The sequence below is a fragment of the Lygodium microphyllum genome, chromosome 24 (genome assembly GCF_053477565.2).
Source record: "Lygodium microphyllum isolate KBCC chromosome 24, Lygodium_microphyllum_v1.1.10, whole genome shotgun sequence".
In the NCBI taxonomy this organism is placed as follows: Eukaryota; Viridiplantae; Streptophyta; class Polypodiopsida; order Schizaeales; family Lygodiaceae; genus Lygodium; species Lygodium microphyllum.
Window position 1 is genome coordinate 81,160,305 of NC_141158.1, and position 23,064 is coordinate 81,183,368.

Below are 23,064 nucleotides of genomic sequence, written 5' to 3' on the forward strand. Positions count from 1 at the left end.
TTCCAGCTCCTTACATTAAACAGATATTCAAGGATTGTTATGAGGTAATTTCCTTGCTTGCCCTCACAGATGATTATCCATGACACACATGCCACCCCCACAATACCAGCCACACTAACATTAGGGAGGACATAAATAACATCAAAAAGGTCAATGGCTCCTTGCTGCCAGTATGCCTATGCCTTTACTAACCTTAAAAATCATCGAAGATGTCGATACAGTGATAGGCTTCTTCGACATCCCACCATAAGTTACCATGGTTGCATCATCCCTGAAATATTGATAATTTTAGAGTCCTTTGATCACTAGGCCATGTCTACAGCATTTTGTAGCAATGCAAACTTACTCAAGCAATTTCATTACTGCAGTTGCTGCAGCTCCACCAACACAGTTAAAACCAAGCTTAGCCTTCTTCATCTCACGCTGGAAGAATCCAAGCAGCTAATCAGTCCATAAACTTCAATTTCCTCATTAAAGCAACGCAGCCATAAATTGGATTAAGTTTCTATTTGGTTGAGAAAATGCTGAAAAAAGACACGAAACTTACCACTAAGTCCTTGTTGTTGGTAATCTCATTTTCAGTGAAAACTGATGTTGCACCTAAAGTTTCCAAGCGCCTCTTTGTATCTTCAAAGTCTGACCTGGAGGAGGAGGTCAAGTCTTTTAACAGTCACATTCATATCGATTTATGTGCTGGATGTAAGATGGCACTCATACGTGTTCCTAGCAGTGTATATTTCTAGAGAATAACATGAACGCCACACGCTCAGTTTACCAAATCATACCTATAACTTAGATCAAACAGCAATACAGAGAGTCTGGAATTCATGTGATAATAAGAATAGAGACTGTGACAACACAAGAAGACTAGGATAAAATGTGGGAGACACCACTGTCACACAACACAGGATAAGTAGGGAAAAATGTGAAAATGTAGAAGTTAAACGGGTGTGCTGAAGAACTTCATCAGACAGTAAAATGGATAATACAATGGAGGAACCTCACATTTTGTCTCTCTAGGATGGTCCTAAGCTAAGCCAAGTCAAGTTAATGACAAGCTCAAAGATGACTGCACTGTCCTAGCTGATCAAGCAGCAGCACCTATGATGGAGAATGCTCTGTGGAGGGAGCAAAACCCAATCCTCCAGGCAGGGTTTGTTGGGGAAGACACTGGATGATGATTGACAGCAGTAGAGGGAGTGAAATGCAGTGCTAAGGAGCTATCGATGATGATGAAGTGATGGCTGCTCAGAATGAAGACAACTGCAATCTGATGATAAAGGCAGCTGCAGATGATAGGTGTCAACTCCAGGAGGCAGATTGCTGATGGAGATGAGCTGACGATCATGCCTGTTGTAGATAATCAAAACGCAAAGATACTTAAGGAACTCTCCAATGGAGCGGCTGCAATCAGTGACTGCTGGGCAGCCCATCTGGAGGATAAAATGCATTTGAAATCCTGGCGGCCTCTGTACACAGCAAAATGGAGAGTGGATCTGCTGGTGAGGCACACAAATCAGGTGAGCAGGAAGATAACTGATGAAATGCAGTTGTGTATGGTGCAGAGACAAGTCACACACTGCTGCCATGATGTCACCAACATGATAGAGTGGTCACCAGGCTGATGGAGAGTGGTTGCCAGGCTGATGGAAGGTCACCAGGCTGGATAGGCTCGTGAGCAGCTGAAGACGAGGAGGTAACCTGATTTGAAAGAGTGAGTGTAAGTGGAGTGACCAGAATACCCACACCATTCCTTATTTAGAGGGGATTTTGGTGCATTTGTGTGGCCTACCATGTGCAAAGAGTGCCAAAAAATACAAATAAAGCCTTTTTGGGGCAGTTAGTGAAGACCAAAATTAAGTGTTAATGCACCACAATTAATTGTTAATGCATGTGAGGACTTTTGTTGCTCAACTCCCCCTCTCAAGGCCAGAAAGGTGCCCTAAGAGGAATGAGACATTTTCCACATGGCACTGCTAGGTGAACTTGCTGATATGGCATTGCATGTGGTATAGATCAACTTGTTACCAAACTTCCAACTGGAGGTGTGAGAACTTAAGGGACCTTTGTCGTACATGCAAATTATGACACTTGGCACTACACGAGGTGCATGGGGACAATTTTCGTCCACTTTACATGCATGAAAGGGACAAACAGCATTTTGCCTTCTTTTTCCTAGAAAAGGGCAGATTAAGAGCCTCTCTACACATTTGTTTAGAGCTCTACTTGACCAAGACACTTCTTACAACGAAAGGAAAGCTGTTGCTGCTGTGCTAAAGCCATTTCTGCAGATTTACAGCTGGTTATTAACCTTTAAATACCCTTAAATTGATATTTAAATAGCCTATGTTGTGTGGATTTGTCTCAATCTTGATTTCAGTTGTAATCTGAGTCTAGTATCAATTTAGTCAACCTTGTGTGTGAGTAATCTGAATTTTGATTATTGTTCTAAACATCTTCTATTATCAGTGTAAATACTAGGAAGAACATGAAACTGACAATATTTCGAGCTGTTCAACTTGATCAATTATCACCATGAAAATAAAAGATTGTGTGTGAGCGCGCGCGCGCGTGTGTGTGTGTGAGAGAGAGAGAGAGAACACGATGATGAGAGGGAAACCAGCTTTCCCCCCCTTTACAAAATTTTATTGAAACAGACCACGAGCACAAAGTGCCTAAACCAAATACAATGGAGCTGATTTGCTCCAAATCTGAAAATTAGGGTTTTTTGAAACCTTGATTTCTGCATGCCCTTGGCAGTGTATGTGTGTGTGTGTGTGTGTGTGTGTGTGTGTGTGTGTGTGTGTGTGTGTGTGTGTGTGAGAGAGAGAGAGAGAGAGTTATACTCATGTCTACAAATGGCGGAAAATGTTACATCTGAAAAGTCAAGGAATTTTTCCACATCCCGAGAGAGAGAGATGAAATGAAATGATATATTAACATTTGCAAAAGGCCAAAGTGATTTATGAGACCATGAGTTACAATCATTTGCATGACTATACAACTATCTGAAGAGAATAGTAAAAATGCAATGAGTAATAAAAAAAAAGCTATAAGCTAAAAGAAAATAAAGAGCTCTAGCTGATAGGTGTAGAGGGCCTAGCTCTAGCCCGAGCAATGATCTCCTGTATCTACCTATAGAAGTGTTGCCGACACCTGTGCCTACGTTTGGATTGGACAGCTCGATCGGTATGTGTGGATGGTTGGGGCTGTGACTTGCCTTTGAGTAGGGGCTCGATGTCCTGTAACTACTATACTCCTACGAAGGGTGTCTTGGAGTCACCATATCTCGAGGAAGAGACCAAGGCACCACTGATTAGGAAAATCCATGACTCTAGTTAAGGGGCCAAAGCCACCTCTAAACAAGCAATGGAATCGACCTCGAATCTCATAGTATGCTGGGCAGTGGCATATATAGTGCTCCTCTTATCTCTAGCTCAAGCTGACATAGCTAGCATTGGTGCTCCTCGGCTAGTATGAATCTATATCTCCCAGTCTTAATCTCTACCTGGTATGAGGACGTACACAGCTCGCCAATAGCACATCTCATCCCATGTGAGAGATGGGTGTCCACATATCTTGGGTGGACAATAAATCAATCATTTGTGGTGTGTAAAAGATGCTCTTTCAGAGAAAAAGAGGGTGTGAGAGGCTTGAGAGAGGCTTGGGGGGGGGGGGGGGGAGAGAGAGAGAGAGAAGAAAGAAAGAAGAGAGAAAAAGAAAGGAGAAAGAAAGAAAGAAAGGTATAGCCTTGGGGAAGAGTGGCCAAAAAGTGCCAGTTTTTTCATACTAAATCGTACACACACGTAAGGTGCAGTATTGTACAGATCATACCGTACAAATCAATCCGTACTAAGTACGAAGACAATCCTATTCGTGTCAGTCAGTGGGCATTTTCAGCAAGCATAGTGTACAGCCAGTTCCATTAGGCAAGCGATGATGCCACGTAGCAACTGGAGGATCAATTGCTGATTATTTTATTCATTTTTTATGTAGTTGGCAGCTTTTTGATCAAGTCGGCCAGTTTTGCTAGCCACCTACATTATTTTATTGTGCTATTTTCTCCAATTTGCCTAGTTGGCAGCCTGCCCTCCACACTTGCTTTTCAGGTGTTGGCGGGAGAGATATGGCTCAAGGAGATACATCAACAGCCCTTGTATGTCTACCCTCTTTATTTTAGCATTCATTGACTACGGATTTCTGCGTTCTACTCTCTTTTCTCTCTCTCTTTCGCTCCTGTTCATTGTCTTTCAGTCTTTTCCATACACTTCCACATTCGCCGCACTTTGACATGGTATGAGAGCAACATAGAGGGGCTGACTGATTGTGGTTAGACCTGATCGGGAGGATTCTTTGCTACAAAAGTTTGAGTTTTCAGCCTTTGGAGGCTGTGGTGAACAGGTTGTATGCAAAGGAGCGAAGTTGCTGTTTTTTGCAGGTCCTTGCTGTTCATGGAGGAGGAAAGGCTGCGTTTTCAGCCTTTTGTTGCAGATTTTGAGTTTTCATCACGTCCAACAAGAGAAACTCTTTGAGAATGAGCAAAAGAAGCCCTAGCAGGCACCGGTACCATGCACGAAGTCAGAGGGGATTGTCCTTGTTTTTGTGCAAGTCATTCTATTTACAATGTCGGCTGAAGTTGACATGGAGTTTAAAGCTATTATGTACCATAAGGTCCCTGTTTTGCCAACTCTTCCTTCGGATCAAAAGCTTGATGGAGAAAATTACCACATTTGGCGCGTAATGATACTTGCCATCTTGGAGTCTTATGACTTGGCGGAGCTCATGACCGAGGCTATAGACCATCCTACAGCTCGTGATGCCTCCAAGCTTTCTTCAAATGAGAAATCCTAGTTGACAAAGGTACATGCACATTGTGACAAATTGAATGCTCGCATCCATTCTTTCCTCTTTCTCTCTTGCACTCCAGCAGTCATTGCTTACATTGAGTGTTTGACTGTGGCTCGACACATATGGTTGAAGGATGATCAAATGTAAAATCGGATGACTGTGATGAAGCGAGTGTCTCTACACATTCACATGAGGACTTTGAGTCCTAACAAGTCTTCTTCTATGCGGAAGCATATCAATAAGCTTCAACAATTGTAGATGCAAGTCCAATTCAATGCCTTTTACTCTGCCTTGATTGCTTCAAGGGGGTCAGAGACTCTTCATTGAGAAGAGTTGGTTCCTATGGTTTTGGACTAGGAGGAGCAATTGAAAGGACAAAATGCTTCCAAATCCAAGGCATTGACAAGTCAATCCTTTCAGAAGAAGGGGAAGGACCAAAAGAAGGAGGAGGACAAATCGAAAAAGGACAAAGAAAAGTATTCCACTTGTCACATCTGTGGCAAGACAAGTCGCTAGAATAAGGATTGCCTCGACAAGGAGAAGAAGAAGAAGTCTTCAAAGGATTCGGGATCAGTGGTGGCTACTCCCTCATCAGCTACCTTCCCCCACTTGGAGGTGATTGAGACATCAACCCCTAGGACTTTTGATATTGCATTGACGGCCCCACATCCTCATGAGTGAATTGTTGACACCAATGCCTCTTGGCCCATGACTCCTACACCAAGTGTTGCACATTTGTTGCCTTCGCATGAACAAACTCTCATCGGCAATAGCTCTTCTATCCCTATTCAAGGGAGGGGTAATACACAGCTAATTCTTGCTGGGCAGGGTGGTATCCATACTTCAAAAGTGCTTTATGTGCCATGCTTGGGTAACCATTTTTAGTACACAAGATTTGTGTCCTCAGCCTCTTGGTTGAGTTTGACAAGGATTCCTTTCGAATTCCTGATCATGGATCAAGACAAGTGCTTACTTCTAGTTAGGAGGAGAATGGAGTCTACAAGCTAAGGTCTCCTTCTGCCTTGACCTCCCTTCTTCTTATCTCTCAGACACAGTCCGAGCTTTGGCATGCTCAATTTGGCCACCTAAATTACGATTACCTTCAAAAGGCTTCTAGGGGCACATTGTTTGAGGTATGTCAGACATTGTGGTGAGCCAGTAGCCATGTGTATCTTGCATTTGTGGGAAACAACATCGTGATGCCATTCCCAACAAGGCTTTGAGGCACTCTTCAACACCCTTGAAGCTTGTTTTCACAGATTTGTGTGGACCTATAAGGACAGAGTCCCTAAAGAGAAGCTTGTATTTCATATTGATTGTGGATGATTTTAGCAAAATGACATGGGTTTATGTTTTGCAACTAAAGTCGAAGGCTTTCTCCCACTTCAAGGATTGGTTACTCTTTGAGGAGAACCAATCAAAGCCGAAAACTGAAGACATTACAATCTGATAAGGGAGGAGAATTTGTTTATGATGAGCTTGCTAGATTTTGTGCACATCGCGGTATCCAACAAGAGTTTGCAAACAAAACATGCCTCAAGAAAATGGCATATTGGAGTGAAAAAACTAAAGTGTGATTAAGATGACTCGCACCATGATAGAGCATAGACAGACACCTTAGTGTCTTTGGGCTGAGGTTGTGGCTACTGCAATCCACATTCTGGTTTCGATCCCCCACTTCAACCATTGTTGGTATAATACCCTATGAGGTGTATTTTGAGTCTAAGCCTGATGTTTCTTATTTCAGGGCTTCTCGGTGTGACGTCTATGTCCACAGACCACATCCCAAAGAAACAGCATGATAAATTTGAAGCGGCTTCCCGAAGACAAGAGTTTATGGGCTACAACTGGCAATCCCAAGGTTACTGATTGTAAGATCCCGTCAAGTGGATATGTCCACACAAGTCAAGATGTCCAGTTTATGGAGTTTCCAACATCAGAGGGGGGTGAGGAGCACCCAATGCTTGGAGATCCAAGGTATAGTTGGGCACCAACGACTGTACCTTTGGAGCCCATGCCTTATGGAGATGCTTCCTCTTCAAATCAGGATACTACTTCCACACCGATTTCCCCAATTGAACCAACGCCGGTGTTCCAGAGACTTCAATAGATGGTGTATGCCGAGGAGAGATCCGGCCTCCTCCTCATTGAGTTGCTCAAGACACACTCCATGATTTAGGGATTGAGGGAGTTCTTGAGGAGTGGCAGCCATAGAATTGGTTTGCAGCGGTCTTAAAGAAACCAAGCACATGCTACCGAGCTTGTTTGTACTAACTATTGTTTAATGACCTGTGTCACACAGGATAGGGAACCCCCCTCTAAACAAGGTTTTGTAGTCACAACATTGAAAGAAGACTATATAACATGGAACTAGAGTTGATGCTATTGAGCGGAATGGTACTTGGGATCTTCTGCCTTGGCCCATTCATAGGAAGGTGATTGATGTCAAATGAGTCTTGAAGGCCAAATATCATAGTGATGGTACTCTCAATAAGCACAAGGCACAGTTCGTTTGCAAGATGGAGGATAAACTTGAAGATTTGTTTTGGAAGGCGCTTCCTCAGCTTATTCTCCAATAACACTCCAGATCCTTGAGCATTATGCTGTGTCCAAGATTTGAGAAGGGATACTAGAGATTTGTTATCCCCTGGACTAGCATTTCTCAGGTTACCATTGGTGTAGTCAATTCTCCTAGAGATACTCTCAGAGGGCATTATTCATTGTTCGTGTCAGTTAGTGGACATTTTCAGCAACCACAATGTACGGCCAAGTTCCATCAGGCAAGCGATGATGCCATGTGGCAACTGGGGGATCAATTGCTGATTATTTTATTCATTTTTTATGTAGTCAACAACTCAAGTCAGCTAGTTTTGCTGACCACCTGTATTATTTTATTGAATTAGTTCCTCCTATTTAGGCCTAGATGGCAGCCTGCCCTCCTCACTTGCTTTTCAAGTGCCAGTGGGTATGCCTTGAGGAGATACAATGACAGCCCTTGTATATCTGCCCTCTTCATTTCAGCATTCATTGACTGCAAATTTCTACGTTCTTCTGTTTCTTTTCTCTCTCCCTTTCTCATCATCTCTCATCAGAGAGAAGAAGAGATAGAGATAAATGGTCTACATAGTGGATTGGGATGAAAGGTATGAGAAGTATGGAAAACTAAAAAATCTGAAAAAGCTAAAAAAACTAGGTTTAAAAAGATTAAAAGATTGTAGAGTATCTCCTCCTCGGTCTATGGAATCCACCAAGACTCTGCAAGCTACCTCCAACTGAGTCAATGCACCAATATGCATCTGTAACGAGCAATCGTGATGCGAATGTGACGCATATGGGCATGCCTATGTCGCCGAGTAGGTACTCTAGGGCGGCGTGCTCTACGTAATGTTGTAGCTCTATCAATTGTGATGCCGCCTGATGATGTCCCTCGATGGCGCCTATCAGTATGAGATGTAGTGTTTGGGGTGGCAACGACTGGGGGTTCAACTACATTGAAAAAGTCAGTAACTGCTCTCTCGAGGGGTGGATGAGGCTGGGGTCGCCTCCTATCCCGCAGCAATACTACTCTGCATCGCTGGAGCTCCAATAAGAAAATACCCAAACATCTTTGGTCCTCATAGTCTATCACCCGTCTTAGTGGTCCAAAGCCCTCCTTAAAGAGGCAATGATAGCGGCCTCGGATATCATAGTATACAGTACATTTGCAGATGTAGTGCTCCTCCGTTGCAGATGTATCACACAGAGAGAGAGAGAGAGAGAGAGAGAGAGAGAGAACATCACAAGCCAAGGGAAACCAGCTCCTCTTGTACAAGATTTTATTGAAACAAACCGCAAGCACAAAGTGCCTGAACCAAATACAATGGAGTTGATTTGCTGCAAATCTGAAAATTAGGGTTTTTGAAACCTTAATTTCTGCATACTCTCAGCAACAGACTGATTTCCTTCTTTCATGCTTTGATTTGATCAAGCTGAGTAAAGAGTGCTTCTTCGATGAGTATTAGATACATGTGTACATAGCACATAGAAACATCCAATATATGGGTGCCTGCTGAAATTTCAACAATAAAGCTTAGGTCATCAAAAATGAAAAGAGGAGGCTACAAAAGGCAAATGTCCCACTGAAAATGACAAGTACTAATCAAAATGACAACTATAGGCACACTTGTTGCTTCTAAATGACACATATCCTATTCTAAATGTTATTTTTCCAAAGAAAGAAGCTTCTAAATCTTGTATTCTAAAAATATCTCAATTGGTTGAGAGTTTGAGATAGCTACTTAAGACAGTTATTTCTCAAGAAATTTTGAAGCTTTTGACACGAACATAATTTCCATCAAAGTAATTTCCAAAAATAGTAGCCTCTTAAAATTTAGGATTTGCCCACTTTGGATCCACGAGAGCTTCATTGTATAGATTCACTAGTTTATAGTTTATTTATTTAATCATGAGCATCTGGTTTTGCCTTTTGAAACCAATCATTATGTGGACTTCTAGCCAATTTGACCACTCTCAGTCATCTAGGCTTTTTTATCAATTCTGACCACCCAAGTAAACTTTTAGTTTCTCTTAGGCATCTCAACCACAACAATCCGATTCTAACTACATCTTGTTTTGGCCATTGGCCACCGTTGAATGAAAAAATGAGGATCTAATCATATTTTTACCATATGTTAAGTAGTCAAAGAATTTAAAAATCACATTTCAAGCTCTATGAGAATCAAATCAATGTGAATCATTGGGTATATATATATTCAAAATAGTTAATATAAACAAGATTGGTTACGTTCCCTCCCTCTTGAAATTTGTCTTGTCCTCAAGACATTGCTTAAAGTACTTTTGGTACTATGACTTTTTCATAAGCTACAAGTATTTCTAGATAGCCTTTCAAATACTCTTCTGGCATCCAATTAGAATCTAAATGAGAGTAGTTTTCAAATTTTAAAATAAACTTTTTGTAAGTGTTCCTTCCTTGTTTCCTAAACATGTGAAAAACCTTTTGTAAGTGTTCCTTCATTGCTTCCTAGCCCTAATTTTCAGAATTGCAGCAAATCGCCCCATTATGATTCTATATGGTTCAGGCACTTGGTGGCGGTGGTTTGCTTCAATAAAATTCTATAAAGGGGGAGGGATCATGTCCCCTCTCGACATGGTGTTCTCTCTCTCTCTCTCTCTCTCTCTCTCTCTCTCTCTCTCTCTCTCTCTCTCTCTCTCTCTCTCTCACATTTTCATGCTAATAATTGATCAAGTTGGTTAAGTACATTGTCATTCTTGTATCCTTCCCCGCACTTACATTCATGTCAAAGCTTCAAAAACTTCCTTCTCCAATTTGATCCACCGAAAGGCTATTGCTTTCTTGGTCAAATCATGCAATAATCCAGCAATCACGATAAACCATTTATTGTATCTCCTACAATAAGAGCATAATCCCAAAAAAACTCAAACTTCATGAAGACTAGTCAATTCTGGCCATTCTACAATAGTCTTGACCTTTTCTAGATCCATTCTGATCCCATCTTTAGATATACTATAAACCAAGTACTTCTAGGGAATTCACTCTTTTTACCATTCAAATAAAGTTTGTATTTTCGGAGTTCTAGAAACTATCTTTAAGTGTTACTTATGCTCTTCTTTATCTTTTGAATGAACTAAAATATCAGCAAAGAGAGTACCTGTAAACTTTCAATGTGCTCTAAATATTTTTCCATCATTCTATTAAAGGTTATAGAAGCATTAGAGAGACCAAATGGTAACACAGGAAAATCATACAAGCCAAAGGTTGTCCTAAATGTTGTTAAATATCTTCAAGACCAATCCTTATTTGCTAATAACCACTCTTCAAGTCAATTCAACTAAATATCTTGGATCCATCCAACCTTTCTAAGATATTAGCAATTCTTGGTATGGGAAACCTATTCCAAATAGTAATTTTCTTGAGGGCCTTGTAGTCCACACACGTGCCAAGACCCATCTTTTTTGGCATTAAGAGAACTGGAGAGCAAAAAGGTGAGGAATTGGGTCTTATTAGACCTTTCTCCAAGAGCTCATTCACCTGCTTCATAATCCCCTCTTGTTGTGTTGGGTTCACATAATAAGGTGGCCTACTTGGAGGTGAGCTCCTAGGAATGAGGTCAATGTGATGATTTTCTTGCCTCTCTAGTAGTAGTACGTTAGAGAGGCAAAACAATCTTCATACTCCTTTAAGAAATTCATTCTCTCCTTGTTGATATCTAAGATGGACATTTCAGTTTTAGACTCTTTGTTAGAATCTTTAATAAAATTTAAGTATGAGGAAATAGACTTTTTCATTGCTTTACAAATTTTGTCCATGGTATAAAAAGAAAATAGAGTTTCCTTCAACTCCCACATCAAAAGATACATTTTTACCATTGATAGCAAATCTAAATTTAATTCATCAATGGCTGAGTCTACTCTTCTATGCCAAGGCATTCCTAATACGACATCACAATGGCCAAGATCTCCCACGACAAAACTCTCATGATCTACATAGTCTCTTATCTCAATCCATGGCTTCTCAAAGATTGGAGTAACTTGAGATTCCATTTTGAAAAACAGCAACTAACACTTTTGATGTTCCAAACCTCTCCTTTGGTAGATGTAGAGCTTCGACAATTTCAGAATGGATATAATGATGACCCCCTCTAAAATTAGAGGAAGAAGATTCCCCTCTAATGTCCGTTTAAGGAAGATAGAAAATCCAAAGACTCATGAATCACAAGATCCAATGTATCTCATAAAGAAGGAATGACTGTCAATAGAGCCAAAGATCTGAGGCTCTAATGGAACAAAGGCTTGACAACTCCCAAATGTGCCATCCCGAAAGTAAGTAGAGGGAAGGAAGGGATAGCACAAATCAAATCAAAAAGGGAGGGAGGGGTGTCACACATGATCTCCTCAATGCCCTCATCAGAGACAATGTCTATGGAGACATACGAAGGAGTGGGAATGTGCAACTCTTGTAAGCCATGAGTAACTAATAGCCTCTCTCTCAAATAAGTGGATTGTGGAGCCAAAGGTGGTAGTGAGTAGCCATTGTCTCTCAATCAAGCGGAATGCAAACCCACCAGCAGACTACAAAACCCAGCTAGGGTCATGGAAACCACTAAATCAAAAAGTACGTGGAAGAATCCTTTGTACCTCACGGGGGGATCTCTAGGAGGGCTTATCGCCTCATGAGGGTATAAGAAGCCTCCTTTTACTTGCAAGGGCTTGGCGAACGTTGTATGTGTCTTATTGTCTTGAGCATAGAAATCTAATACCCGATATAAAATAAACTTTGTTGCCTAGAATAGCAAAAGTGGCACAAGTAGTGCCTAAGGGTAGACCCATACACTCCAATGGGATAGAAAGCAAAGGTCAATGATGATAGTCTTAAATGGAGTGAACATTTCTGCTCTAGTAGGTGCACCTAATGATCCGTGCTCCATCTTGTGGATCCATGGCACCGAGTATATCAAGCCTTCGATGGGAGAGTGGGAGGAAAAAGAAGATTATCGTATTGTAGGGAAATAAAGAAGAATCTAGAATCTGAGACAATGTTGTCACTCCTACCAACCTTTATTCACCTTCACGAAGAGTGACGACCTTTAGCTCTTGATGGTAGCTTTGCTATGATACCCTTTCTTAAAAATGAAGGGTTTGCACAGAGGAACACAGAATGTATGGCAAACATTGAGATACAAAGCTCAAAAACATAAAAAACGAATGAAACAATAAATCATGCACAATGATCATACAATGGAGAAGGCTCGAGATTTCATGTCTCTATGACAGGTACAAAGGTGAGCAAACTCAACTTGATGACAACGATCAATGTTCTGAGATAATTGCATTGTCCTAGTTGATTAGGAGACAACACTTATGATGGAGAATGCTCTATGGAGGGAGCAAAACACGGTCCTCTAGGCAAGGAGATGTCGAAGAAGAGACCGAACAATGATGAACCACAATTCTCAAGAATTGTCAACGATGACAAAGTGATGGCTACTCTGGATGAAGAGAATTGCAATCTGACAATGAACAGCAACTACAAATGATGGGTATCAACTCTAGGAGGCAAATTGTTGATGAAGATGATCCCTAGTATGCATGGGAGGATAGCTAATGATAGATGATAAAATGCAAACTTGTTAAAGGAACTCCGATGAAGAGGTTCTATTATATGCTCTCATTGATGATTGCCCCAAACATGCATTTTGGCTTGACGCTGCATAAGCATGCCCTCTAGTATGCACATGAGGACAGCTAATGATCACAACTACAGTAGCTGATAAAAACACAAGGTTATTGAAGGAACCTCTCTGATGAAGTGGTTTGATTCTATGTTTTCACTGATGATTGCTCCAAACATGTATTTTGGCTTGAGGTTGCAAAAGCATGCCCTCTAGGTTCCCTAATGAGGAACCATATGAACATGTCACATATAACTCGTCCCATCATGAACTTGGAGCTAGACGCATTAATCCAAGTTTTCTACTCTAGAATAACCATACATTCAAGCTTTTTTTTTCAATGGCTTCTCTCTACGATGAAGGTCTATAGACTATAACCTCTACCAAAACATCCAAACAAACATCCACATAAAAAAGCATCAACATGCCATCTCTCCACTCTCTCATTTGTCCATCTCGAGCTACATTTTTGTGTGGCAAAATACCAATATATAATGCCATACATAGCCCAATAAAATGGTGTAGCTAAGATGAATAATAGGTATCTCATGGAGATGGTACAATGCATGGTTGAGAGTCAAGCCTCAATGCACGCATTTTGGCTAGAGTCTACATAAAAATGTTCTCTACTTGTGGAGATACGCTAGGGTTTGCAAAAGAAAACACAGAGTATACAACCACAACTAAAACACAATGAACTCAAAAACTAAGACAAAATACAAAAGTCAAGAAGAAAGATAAGTCAATGAATGGAAAATACTAAATAATGAATGAATAGGTGTGTATAGGATAATCAAGAGCAAAGCTCTCCAACATCCAATGGCTCTTATGGGAGCGAGTTAAGGGGGGGTGTCAGAGTGTAATGTCCACCGCAGATGAGTCTCGAGTCTATAAACCACTAATTGGAGCTGAATGTGATCACGGAGTGGGCAAGCAGCAAAAACACAACTTATGGGAGTGTAGTCAGAGCATGAGCTGAACCAAAACGTAAATGTCCTCCAAGTGGATATTGACAAGATGGCAGCTCGAGAGGGTAGAACAAGTGCTAAAGATGTCGAGGAGACTGTCGGACAACGTTAAAAGGTAGCCAGCAATCAAGTGTCAACTATAATAGTAGAAATGCACGCTGATGGTAGTGATGATGTTGGAACTAATGACCACAACACTTGGAACAATACGCAGCAAATAGACACCCCTAGAATGGCATGCGACAACTAAGGATGGCCACTGTAAGAGCTAGAAATTGGTGACAACTGACTAGGTACAAACCCAATTTACCGGAGATGGAAGGGCAACTAAAGGATGACAACTGGCTGGGTTTTTTTTTTTGGGGGGGGGGGGGGGGTTTGGGCGGGGAAGAATGTGTGGGTTTTGAAATTGTGCCCCTTGGGGGAAAGGAATGGTCAGCTCACAAATCACCAAAAAAAGCATGTAGAAAGTCACCTGTGAGGGTGTCGATGATGAAGTAATGGTGAAGAGGTATATTGAGATATGGAGGTGACAACCGTACATGGACTGCTTGGGATCCGTGTGAGCAAGGTGCTCATGGGTGTTCTACTCAATGAGATGCATAGAGTAATACTACACAATGTGAATAAAAATCCTCATATGGCAAGATGCAACTTGGACAATGTCCATCGTGGGAAAATTGTTCACCTGTCCAAATGCCCATTCTCCATGCTAAACAAGGATAAGGAGGCAGTACTCGCCAAGGCAAGAACTGAAAAACCATATCTTCCGCCAAGTTAAGACCGGTAAATACTTGCAATGTTAGTTTAGAACTAAATACAAAACCCAGCATGCAAGCCAATTGTTCATGTTCAGATGTTTTTGGTATTTTGCTAATGTGAAAGATGAATCTGAGTGTGGATGCAATGAAATGAATGAAAGGTAGGTGAATGAAATGTGCAACGGAAGACTAATTAAAAAATATGTGAAAGTACAGCTAAGCCTAGAGTGGCCTAAAGAAGCCTAAAGATCTAGCGAGACTGCCTAAGTAAAGACTAGCCTAACATAGCCTAAAGGATATGTAGCCTGACAAGCCTAAGGATCCTAAGGAACTTAGAAACCTAAGAATCTATCCTAACGGTGGATACTAACCAAACCAATCATATAGGCCATAAGGCACTGACTAAGAGGGAGATCCACATTCCACCACACCAATGGCAAGCAACTCATGAACATAGTTACCAGGGGGTGGAGAAACTACACTACCTCCCTAGGGAAGACCCCCCTTTCAACCTCCGTGGAGTGACACTACCATTGCTAAAAGGGACTAAGATTCATTTTGAGACGTGTAATGGATTTGTCTTGGATGTAGCTAGAATAAACTTAGTTATGAATGGTGTAATTTTAGGTGTGGGTCTAATACCCTTGGCCTTTGAGTAACAATTGTCATCTACATGGCTAGATTTCTAGCAAAATGTACAATATATTTTCTTTTTAGGTAACCAATGTTAGAAGGGTCTTTGTGATCTTTTGACTTTACCACTACCTTTTTACTGATCATCGTGGTCCATGTTTGTGATCAACTGAGAAGGGTGGATGAGGTCTAAGTGTCTAGGTGATTCCTTTCCACTCCCTGTTTCCTTCAATGAAGGAGATGACTCATCAACACAAGAGAGGGGTCTGGCTTTAGCCTTTTGAGCAACTGAGCAAGGTGATACAATGTGTTGGAGGGGGGGTTCCCACACAACCAAACCAAAGGACAAAGTGCAACTCAGTTGTAGCTATATGGAAGGTATATAGCGCACAAGTGGCATTCTTGGTATGCACCAAAGCACCAAGGGGCAAAGTGGTACACATCTAAGAATATAATGAGGGCCTAAAGCCTAAATCTGGATCAAAGGTGATGTGTGCTAAGACTAGATAACCTATAGTACATCTAAAGTAGGGTCCTACATTTAATATAGATGAATCTAAAAATTGACTTAATGCGGGAGGAAAGGGTGGAAAAATGCGAGTATGAACCACCAAACTTATACTCGAATGAAACACAAGATATGAGGTTATCTTTTGGAGCACCTCTGATCATAGAGTTTTCTTCATACCCATACCGGCACCATTCTAGATCTCCACAGTGATTGACAGTCGGCTCCTATGTAGTAACTATAGGAGCAATATAGACATGAACAAGATCACACAATTGGTATGTACAAACCTACCACCAAGCTTGTTTGTGATGAAGAATTTGGACTTTCAATTGTATCCCAAGTGGATTTTCCTCCCTCAATTGAGAGTCAACGTAATCAATCTCAACTCTCGTCAACTGAGTATCCCAACTAAGATAAACCTTATGAATTAATATGAAAAGAAGAAGAGTTGTCCATGAATGACTCTGAGAAGAAGTAAATGATGATGATGTAGTGTTGTTCTCCACATCAAGCCCATAATGCCTTGCCCCTTAACAAAGCCTCCATTGAAGGAGTGACCTGAGAAAACATCATAGGATCCCGAGATGAAGTGTTCTGAGCCGTTGTGAGTCAGGATGTGATGTATAGTGTATTCAAGAACAAAATAAGCACTCCACAATAGCCTCAACGTACACTTTAGAAGATCACCAACTCTAATACCATATGGAGACACACTATGGTTTGCAAAAGAAAATACAGTATACAACCATGATCGACACACTCTGAACTCAAACACAATTAAGGACCATGACTAAAACACAATGACCTCAAACACTAATGCAAAAACACAAAATTCAAGAATGAAGATAACTAAATGTATAAAAGTATTGAATAATGAATGAATAAATGGATGTATGTGTACAAAATGCTCAAGGGAAAAAGCTATCGAACAGCCAATGGCTCTTGTGGGAGCAGGCTGAGGGATGTGTTGTAATGTCCACTGGAGACAGATGCCAAGTCAAAAACACACCAGACACAGCTGAATCTGATCAAGGAGTGGGCAGGCAGTAAAAACACACCCTGTAGGACTGCAGACAGTAGAATGGTGACTAGGAGCAAGGGGACAGCTGTGTGGAAACAAAAAGCAGCTGTCCAAGGGCAAAACAGCTGTTAAAGATGTGGAGGCAGTTGTCTGGCAAATGCAAACGATAATCAACAGTCAGGCATCAACTGTAACAGCAGAAATGCAAGCTGAAAGTAGCAGAGATGATGTTGGAACTGATGACAACAGCAGCTGGGGAAAAGAACAGCCAGCAGATACTAAGGATGGCCACTGCAGGAACTAGAAACTGGCAACAGCTGGCTGGAAACAAACACAGTCCACCAGTGATGAAAGGGCAGCTGAAGAATGTCCACGACAGCATCTAGAGGTGATGCAGAATGAGTGGGCAGCACCAGGGGATGCAACTGGCAGCCACATGATGACAAGAGATGAAGTTGGATAGACTGGGATGACCAAGGATACAAGTGAGCTAGCACACACTATTTATGGAGATGGAACCAACCAAAAGTGGGGGAGTTTGCCTATGGGACATTGAAACACACAAAGTGCATTTGGGTTTTGGGGCTGTTTAACAAGCTATGAAGATTCAAATGTTACAGCATAACATCTTTTCACCTTCACCTGCACAACTACCGTTCTCCCAAAAATGCAAACTCCCTAAAAGCCGAAGCAATCCAACATCCTCTCTTTAGAGCACCAGTATGCCATAGCTTCCAACCAAGCCCCCACAAAAAAAAACCAAAAAAGAAACAAAAAAAAACAAGGGCACTGACAAGTTCATAATTGAGTGAAATGAATATGAAAGGACTAATGTATTCCTAGGTAGAATGAGTCGCAAAATGAGTGGAGATAGCAAGTACAACTACAAGTATTCACACACACACAATGAGTACTGACATAGAAAAAGCAAATGCAAGCAATCCCAAATCTATGCAAAATACAAATGAATATGCAAAAAGACTACGAGAACACAAGTAGCTTTTTCAGATCGAACACAAGCATAAGCAATCACCATAAGCAGCCAATCAAATACAATGCAAGCCCAGGCCTAACTTGCCTTCAACCAATGGTGATTGACAAATAATGCAGTGCCAACACAATCCAGCTGCAAGTCATATACAACTATGCCAGCAAGCTCGAGGTAAGCACACATGTACCAACAGCGCACACAAGTCAACTACTAGGTCAAAAGTACATAGCTTTTTCCAGAAGTGTTTGAAATCTGAATCAGACATTTGCAAACATTGGTAAACCTAGAGTACAATATGGGGCTTTCATACTTGGCAGGATTTTGGGGCAATTTTTTGGAGAAAAAGTGCAAAAACATGCCATGAAGTGCTCAAAGTTAGATGTTTATTATTTGACACACGTTATTTATTGTTTGACAGTTTTGGAGATCCTTATTACATTAGTCCTCAAATTTTATTGTTATTGTGTTTTCTCAAAATTTGTTAAAATATGTTTAAAGAATTACCATCACATATGATTCAGCTATAGGGTTTGAATCATACTTTCATACACGTTTGCATTTGACATTTGATTGATGTATGGAAAAGCCGAGTATGGAAGTAAGCAAGAAGCCACACAAGCCTAGAACCAATGCAAATCATCAAGCTCTCCAGCACCCTTGCATCAATCAGCACTACTCACAACCCACCTCATCAAGCTGCCACACACAATCAATCTGCTAGGTCAATGGATGGGACCATCCATCAATCAGAAGGAGCCAAAGTCAACCAATTTTGAAGTTGAATACATGCACGCTAAGGAGAGAATGCTCCCAGTCCACAATCTCACCTGCCATACCTACAGCAGGGTAAAACATAGTAAAAAGAGCATCAGCATGATGCATGAAACCTTTCATGGAAACCAAGATATCCGATACATGTTCAAAGTGCAACATGTAGGAAAATAATGGAAGAGATGATGCAAATAAACTGTAAATCCAAAACACGAGTAAACTGGTAGGCGAATCAATCTATGGTAGAGCACCAACTCACACACTCCACAAGCTCCCTTTCTCAACACAGGAATCTGCAAAAGCAAAGCTTATAAATGTGGCCACCCCTGCAAAAGGTGGGACCACATACAAAGAAATAGCTAGGCCAACAATCAAATCGCGAATACAGATGCTGTGGATAAAGTAGGCTTTGTGGGGCTACAAACCTGTGAATTGACAACTTCCAACGAAACTTACCTAGGAATATTATTGAATCATGCACTGGTGTAAGATAGCTAGATTTATATCCAAAAGATGCTCCAATTACTGCCAACACACAATCACAAGCAATACTTGAGAGTCTGCAGATGGGATCACCTTTCTCTAATGATATTTACTGTCTGCACATCTTTCAAATGAGCGAGCTGAATAATGCATTGTCCCACTATGCTGGTTGCACCATTCTGCACCAGCATGTGTCCTGGATGCATTTTCAATAAAGTCTCAGTTGGCGTGCTGCACAATTTAAATAGCCCTTGTATTATTTGAATTATTACTGCATAAGTTTCTCAGGTTTACTGCAATGTCCCCTGAAGCCAACCTCCAGTTAATGTCACAAAATCCTCTAGCATTCGGAAAGCTGTACAAGGATTGATAAATGCAGTAGCCGCATATTCAATAGGAATATCCTTGCGGATTTTGCACCAGGCAGTCTCTTCTGTCACAATATAGTCACGCCAAGTTCCTGCAAACAAGCAACATTGACAAGTATGACAGAAAACAAGTAATGTTGACAAGTATGACAAAAACTTTGTGGTTCCTTGAATGGTTAAATAAAAACATTTTGAGTTGCCCACCTAAGCCTGCAGCAGCAGGGATAACCCAATCAGAGACAGCAACACTCTCTACACCAGGCCCCGTTCCTATCACTTCTCCCACTCCCTCATTACCACCCACAGCAGGAGGAGGAGGTCCCACTGGGTAAACACCTGGAAGAAGTAGAACCAAGATCTTAATTCAGTATCATATAGAACATAATATTATGTAACGTAAAGGCATATGCATCTGATTTTAATTCTAGCTGTATGGTAGCCCTTTGAAGTATAAAATTTTGTTGTACCTTCAATTTTATTGATGTCTGATGGGTTTATTGGAGCTGCAAGCATCCGTACAGAAACCTCCTTTTCTTTTAAAACTGTCCCTGGGCAGTTCTCAATTCTGTGATCACAATAAATGCAGTAGTCCTTTTTTTCCTTTCTTTCTTTCTTTCTTTCTTGGTAGTTTTGTGTGTGTGTGTGTGTGTGTGTGTGTGTTTTTGGGGGGAGGGGGAGGGGGATGGCGAGCTCCTCAGCACTAAAGAGTGATACCACATGTGAACCATTGTTGCAGACAGCGAAGGGAATTGTGTTTCTGAAAAGATTACAGAGCTTGCAAAACTGAAAAATTAAAAAATTTGCAGACATTGCTCTGATTTGACTTGTACCAAATGAGTGCTTGAGTGACTTTGCACACATTGCTGCAAAAGTGAAAATTTGAAGACATTGCTCTGATTTGACTTATCCGAAGTGAATGGTGAGTGACTTTGCGCACAATGTATGATTGCAATTAATCAGGGGGATGGATGATACAGATAACGTTAAACATCAAACCATGGAGCACAAATATTTGGGAGAAAAATCTGACCAAGAGTTGATACAGTTATCAATGGAACCAGTGTACCACGCCCCTTCTAAGAATACGCAATATAAGACAATGGTCATAGGGTCAATGACTGGACCATTTCCACAAGATCTGACAGGTTTGGAAAGACTCCCCTCCCCGCATAGAATTGAGAGAAGAACTGAACATATTTGAGAAAACAGTGAATAAAACTGAGGTAATGAATGCCACTCTGGAAGAAAAGGCCAAAAGACAAGCTACAGGGCATTACATGTATGGATCATAAGATGGGAGAAGGACAGTCCACAGGAAGATGATAAGACCGTTGCAGACAAAATTGAGGATTCAGAGATACCTATAGCCCATGCTTGGATGGTGGAAAAAGAGGAGTCTAGGTCATTGGTCTTAATTCTTTGCTTTGGCGACATGGAGAAGAAAAAGGCATTGCTCTCTAAGATGCTACTTCCCTTCTGTAAACTCGGCCTATACCACACAAGATGGATCACCCTTTGATATACTCTATGAGGACATTCTAAAATATGATAGCATTGGGAACACATTGTTAGTGAGATTTTAGTGCATGTGTTGGAGATAGAGTGAGTGACTTTTACATGCATGATAATGCCATGTTCAAAGGGATTCACATAGATGAAGTCGTTCTACATAGGAAAGCCCAAGACAAAGAAGTAGCCATCTACTGGACACATCTATTGGCCTTCGGAAGTACGTATACACTAGCCCTTTTTAATGGTCTACCAAAATGGACAGGATCAAACATTGACATATTGGAATTACAAAGGAGGAACAAGTACTATGGACTACTTTAATTGGCTCACCAGTATTGATACCAAACATCAAAAAGACTTTAAAATATCTAAGAGACTGAATGGAATAGCACCAAATCATGCTACTCTTGACTTTGGGAATCTCTTGTGGACAAATGAGAGATGAAACATCATGCCTTTCCAAACATCCCAATACTTCTTCACAGAGGACAGCTCACAAGTCTATAGTTGTTGTTTGCAAACTAGTTTATAGACATTGGATTTGAGTAGACCATTGTAAAAATGTACAAATTACATGGCCGAGGCCTTGTACAGATCAACCATGTATGCATTCCCACAAATCTTGCCCCAATGTAGACCCACACACTCTGCTTCCCCAAAAACAGCCAGTTTGATGCTCGAGTTTACTTATAGAGAGAGATGGAGCTAGACAGTCAATCACATCATCAAGCAAGGATGCTCTTCAGACACCTTGCGCAAAAGAAGCCAGACTACTAAGGGAAAGCAAAGGTAAACATATACCAACTCCTTTTGGGACAAGATAGCAAGAGCGCATCAAAGATATTTCATGAGAGACAACCCCCCATACAAATTACATCACCAAATGCTTAGCTTGACTATGGGAGACAGCTATATGATGTGCAAGGACAGCCACCCATGCAATTCCCACAAGCCTCTAAGCCAATATAGTGGTCAATGGTTAGAGATATGATTTAATAGATTACAAAATGGGAGGGCTTAGGATGAGGATGGCCTAGTGACAAAACATTTTTCACATGCTTGTGATATACTAGCACCCATATTGGCACACATATTCAATAGAGTAGTATGTAAGGGGTTTCCTATTAGCTGGTCAGACAATGCTATAATTTCACTCTTTAAGAGAGGTGATACTCTGACCCCTAGCAATTACAGAACCACCATGATGGACCATACTTTGACCAATGTATAAGGATCTATATTGGAGCATAAACTCAGTAAGCGGGTTGAAATGCACGGAAGGAGAGCCAAAGGATAGGTAGGTTTCAAATGTAGGTATACTCAGTCAACCATATCCTCAAACCCAAAGCCATTATGGAGAAGGGTAGAACCCAAAACAAGAGAATCTGTTGTTGCTTTGTGAATTTCCGCAAAGCATTTTATACAATGCAAAGGCTATAGGATATCAAAATACGGAAGGTATATAGTGGGGCATTTATGCACTATATGAGACATTGACATGCCATGTACAGGCACGTAGGGGCTACTAAAGAGGATTAATAATACTAAAAGAGTGAAACAAAGGTGCCCACTTTCACCCATACTATTCGAAGTATATATACATGAGGTGTTTGATTACATTGATCAAGATTCAAGGAGGAGCTGAAGCTAGCCATGCAAGGGTGTTGATACTGATATGTATACAAGCAATATTGTTCTCATTTTGGATTTCCCAGAGGGACTGCAATGCCACCTCGATGCTTTCCTATAACAATATTTTGATAGTGATGTGTGTAAACACACTTAGGACTGCCTAGGCACTTTTTACCCCTCTTTAGGAAGTTTTTTATCCCGCTAACCTTTTATATATGCCTATTCACTTTTAGGGCATACTTAGTCTTACCTCTCGAGTTGTACTCTCTCAAGCTGCTTCTTCTCCAAGCTATATACTTGCTCTTTTACAATCCTAAATCCAATAATTGGTATCACAGTGGGCTTCAACCTCTTCAGTAAAGTCGTCCACATCCTC

General features: G+C 41.0%; 1 protein-coding gene across 1 annotated transcript in view; it reads right to left on the bottom strand.

The window, feature by feature from the left end:
• LOC148015291 (Polyketide synthase, enoylreductase family protein) overlaps window positions 1–23,064 on the bottom strand; it is a 77,585-nt gene that overhangs the window by 18,063 nt on the left and 36,458 nt on the right. The window contains exons 2-8 of the mRNA XM_087665100.1: window positions 20,012–20,109; window positions 19,749–19,880; window positions 19,493–19,636; window positions 19,270–19,372; window positions 548–641; window positions 347–423; window positions 193–271 (exon numbers count right to left, since the gene is read on the bottom strand). Of these exons, the coding sequence (XP_087521226.1) occupies window positions 193–271; window positions 347–423; window positions 548–641; window positions 19,270–19,372; window positions 19,493–19,636; window positions 19,749–19,880; window positions 20,012–20,109 (727 nt within the window). The remainder of the gene's footprint in view (window positions 1–192; window positions 272–346; window positions 424–547; window positions 642–19,269; window positions 19,373–19,492; window positions 19,637–19,748; window positions 19,881–20,011; window positions 20,110–23,064) is intronic.